This window comes from Salminus brasiliensis, chromosome 23, assembly GCF_030463535.1.
Source record: "Salminus brasiliensis chromosome 23, fSalBra1.hap2, whole genome shotgun sequence".
In the NCBI taxonomy this organism is placed as follows: Eukaryota; Metazoa; Chordata; class Actinopteri; order Characiformes; family Bryconidae; genus Salminus; species Salminus brasiliensis.
The window spans coordinates 2,852,134-2,856,880 of NC_132900.1; the positions used below are offsets into that span (position 1 = coordinate 2,852,134).

At 37.4% G+C, this 4,747-nt stretch overlaps 1 protein-coding gene across 4 annotated transcripts in view; it reads left to right on the forward strand.

Annotated features, from left to right (window-relative positions):
* Positions 1-2,701: 2,701 nt before the first annotated feature.
* lhx8a (LIM homeobox 8a) overlaps positions 2,702-4,747 on the forward strand; it is a 9,461-nt gene continuing 7,415 nt past the window's right edge. For 2 of the 4 annotated variants that reach the window (XM_072668584.1, XM_072668585.1), the window contains exons 1-2: positions 4,122-4,216; positions 4,368-4,511. In XM_072668584.1, coding sequence (XP_072524685.1) covers positions 4,142-4,216; positions 4,368-4,511 — 219 coding nt within the window. In that variant the 5' untranslated portion in view covers positions 4,122-4,141. Of the gene's footprint in view, positions 2,817-3,869; positions 3,960-4,121; positions 4,217-4,367; positions 4,512-4,747 lie in introns of those variants that run through there. The other 2 variants (XM_072668586.1, XM_072668587.1) reach the window with 2 other exon arrangements.

Sequence of the window (4,747 nt, forward strand, 5' to 3'; positions counted from 1 at the left end):
TCCCTCTTCCGCTACCATTCCACATTTACCTAACGGGGGAATGGACAGGAAGAGACTAATTAAATAATTAATATAATACAATACAATAATATGACAAATATCATAATAATATCAGTACAACTTTAACCTTTACGTTAATATATATATAAATACATAAATATATAAATTAGTTTGAATAATATTAATCATATTTTAACAGTAATCTTAAAATATGAAGTACAGACATACATATTAACTAGATTTACAGTGTTTTTACATATATTTACATATATCTTTTATTGCAGTACCTTCAGCTCAGGGTGTGCTTATTGGACACGTTTACCTTCAGGTTCATTAATGTTTATTGTGCCTGATATAAAAAAAATAGTAAATAAATAAACAGCTCTACAGGAACAGCCCAATCCCAGCCTACAGGAACCCATCAAAGGGGAAAATTCATTATCTGTGTTAAAACCTGGCACGTTCCCCAGAGCCCGAAAAAAAAAAGGCAGACCACATTAACACTGACATTCAGTAAAAGACAAGCTCTCACATGAAATAAAAAAGTGTGTGTGTGTGTGTGTGTGGTAAAGCTGAAGATGACATGACCATGTTTATATAGTTAATCATGCAAAATGGGGCCTTTTTAGGCCCAATACCGAGACGAGGGCGCTGCTGTTCTCTTACCGTGTGATGTCACTGCCTGCGGACAGGCTGTCATCACTCTCTGTGCCCTGAAAGATAAGACACAATACTTCAGCATGAAAATAGAGGACGTCGAACAACAACAGCACAATCTGGCCTGGTAAACAACTCGCTGATGTCATACGCCTCACTGTTCACTGCCCAGTGCAACTCCAGACAGTGACGGTGTTGTCGGTGGGGTTACGCAACACCCCAGCTATTATTTCCCTCTCACTGGAGGTACATATCTTCAGACATAGGTTCTGTTTTCCCTGCAAAATTAAACCATACAGATGGACTCACGCTTCCTCCAGGCGTTGTTGTAAGTAGAGAGAATATTATTCCAAGTGAGGAAGGCCACTCAAATCAGAGCAAAAGGGACACACACACACATACATATATATATATATATATATATATCCTAAAAAGCATAATGTATAATGTTTGCTATGTATTAATATGAATATGAATATGCAACTTATAGGTCAAAAAGTGAAATTTTGGGGTTTTGTGTGACAGTAATATCTATCTATCTATCTATCTATCTATCTATCTGTCGCCTAAAAAATACACACACATATATATATATGTATTTTAGGCGATATATATATAAAAAAAAATATATATATATATCCTAAAAAACATAATGTATAATGTTTGTTTTGTATGAATATGAATATGTATATATGCTAATATTACATTGCTTTAAATAAGCCTAAATCAGATCATTTAAATATGTTAAAAAAAAGTCAGTTTATGGCCTAATTCACTTGAAATCATATTGTCTACATTTCTCTTCTTGTTTTTGACTTTTGGAAATGAATTCTGCACTACAAACAATTTGTATTAATTTAAAAAATAAAAAATAAATGTTTTTCAGTGCTTGATTTTTGTTGATTGACATTTTCATGTTAAAGAGCCTTTCTGGCAAACGAATTATAAAAATGCACGTTCATTACAAATCTCATTTCATTATTAAAATCATTAAAAAAAATAATAGAAAAAATAGGCTTTTACAAATCAAGCTCTTGGAAAAACAAACTAATAAAATTAAGGAAAATAAAATGATGATAATAATAATAATAATAATAATAATAATAATAATAATAATAACGGACTTGCTGGTCTTCTGATACGACCCTGTTGTCTATTGGCTGTTATTTAAAAGCGGTTAAAATGATTATAATAAATGTCGCAGGCTAAAATGATGAGAAATCTTTCGTTTTAGCATAAATTTCTGCTTTTATTTGTAGTGATTATACGTATTTATCGCATTTTACACATTTCTAAAAGTGGAATCCGGAGTGGAAAGTGTGTGAAATGACGTTTATTTGAGATAAAGACGAATAATTAAATAAATAATTAAATAAATAATTTAATAAATAATGAATTAAATAAATAAATAAATGAGAAGCCCCCCCTCAGCTGCTCTCTCAGCACTAAGCTCCCTCAGGTGCTGAGCTGCTCCCTCAGATGGCAGCAGTTAATCCTGATGGGCTTCAGTGTTTCAGTGACAGTAATCAAAGCACAGCAGCTGAAAGAGCACATTTAAAACAGGCTAAACAGCCCCGACCTCATCTTTTACACCTCAGCTCATTTTTTGGAAGCATGTGGGTCTAAAAAAACACGTTATTTTGTCTATTTTTCTTCTTATTATTACTTGTTTACTTCAGCAGCTCTGCTGTGTGCTGATGTCGTAGGAAACCGTTCACCTTAAAAAAGGTTCCTAGCGCCTCAAGTTCGTGTTCACGGGAGCCTGCGGCTGGAAATAAGACAGAAAATCCTATTTTGATTTATCTGTAGATTTTAAAGCTTACAGCTGTCAAATTGCATAGAAAAGAAAATGAGGGAAACAAAAACACGTCAAAGGTGCCTTTTATGGCATTTCTCAATGTGTTGCCTAAGAGGTTTGGTTGGTTGGCAGGCAAGGAGGAGCACTGAAACCAAAATGCTACCAAAAAAAAAAAAAATCAACCCACCCAAAGTAAAAGTTCCTCCCTCATGCAGGATCACTAGTTAGGACGCAGAGTTTGCCATTAAAGTCAGGCTGGATTACCCTGCAGTGCTCGTGGTGCTCAGCCTGGGTTTGGACACTCATGTTCTGGAGAGATGAGCAAACGGTGGAAGCGCTCAAAACGGCCACCAGAAACGCAGTAAGTGGAGGAAGAAGGCTGGAAATCTGTCTCGAGCTCCTTACACTGCTAAAACCTCTATCCTGCACCTTCTAGTCAGGGCTGGCATGCAGCAGGGTGATGTTTATTGACCTGTATAGTGCTACATATAGAGATTTTGTATTTATGTATGTATGTATGTATTTATTTATTTATTTCTAATAAGTATATATATTTTTTTGTGATGCTAGAGAAGCGTTTTAGCAATATTGTGAGAATTTCTCCTCCGTATTGCTCATTTAAGCATATTGCATGATGAAGGTGCAGTGAAATTTGCATACTAGCCTCCTTTTGCACGGTTTAATATAAATAGCTGAAAATATGCAGGGTTTAAGAAAAGCTTAACTCCTGCTCAGGTCCGTGCAAAATATATGAATGCTTCTAACAACGTTTAAATGCAGCAGCTGGCCCAAAGCACCCCAAAACTTCCCAGAAATACTACAAACATTTTTTTTAAATTTGCATTTTGCAATTTTGCAATTGCAAATGAAATATATCTTTTATTATTTTTTTTTATCAATCTGTAAAGGCTTGTTTTAGTTCGCCTATGTTGTGCAAGTTTGTTTTCCTTAAGTATCCAAGGTGCAGAGTGCTCATTTAAGCACTTTCCAAGCTAAAAGTAAGAAAATGTGAATGTGCACGCGACGACTTTATTTTTTTTTATTTTATTTTTTTTGCATGCACGTGTCTAATTGTTCCTTTATGCAGTGCACGCATAGATTTATTATATAACTAAGCTAAAAAGGTGCAGGGTGCTCATTAAATCACCTTGCATGCAATTTGCACACTCCCTTGTCCATGCATGCAAGTCATTTAATTTGAATAAATATTTTCAGGTGGAAAAAGGAGGATCTCACGTGATGCAGTTACAGCTATTTCCCAAATCCAGCTCAGGTGCTTGCAAAATGTTCAATGCTTATTCTTTAAAAAAGCCTTTAAACGCAGCAGCTGACCCCCAGAAACCCCTCCACCCCCCCTCCTCCCTCCCCCTAAACTCTCATATATTAGCAAAAGTTTTGCATATTCGAACAATGCAGTTTTGCAGATTGCCCCGCGCGCGCGGGCAGATGCAATTGACGACCATTTACGTCCAGAATGCGCGAGCGTTTATCTCAAGAGGCTTACGTGCGTCTGTGTGTGTTTTTTTTCTTCTTCTATATAATTCAGGGTTGTGCGCTCGTGTAAGGCCACCAGTGCGTGGCCGGGGGGTTGTCATGGTGAAAAAGGGGGGAAAGTGGATGTTAATGGGCGCGCGCTGTTACAGAGGTTAAAAAGGCTGCAGCCTCGCGCACTCGCATCGTCTCGTCATGCCCCAAAGCTGCGAGGGGGCAGCCCACACACTGCTGCACACACTGCTGCACACACGCCACGCGGACGGGCTGGTACGCGATTATTATTATTTATTTATTTATTTATTTTTGAACCGGTTCAAAGTTTTATGGTGGGATTGAAGGTGGAAACGCTCGCGCGGTTGCACGCAAACAGGATTTCTGTGTGCATTTCCATTGCATGACTTGTGTTCCTCTTATCCAGGGCTCAACGCAAGACCTCTTTGAAGAAGTCTCGTGCTCGTCGTCGTCCTCCTTGTCTCCCACTGCTTCTCCACCACATGCAATGACCGAGAAAGCCGTCTGCACCAGTTGTGGCGTTGAAATCGTAGATAAATACCTGCTCAAGGTGAGTTGCAATGCTTTTAATGTCACTTTTCCTCTTGCAGAAGTGCTGCTGTAGTTAGTCTGTAGTTAACTTGGCGTGCTGCTGACCAGGCTGCAGGTCTGAACACGGTGGTGTAGAATATGGTGCACGCAGATTTGCATTGCCTTTGATATTCTTTTTTTAAAATTTATATTTAATATATATTTAAATGTGAGAAATGACGTTTATATTACTTTATTTCTTGGTTTGGTTTTACC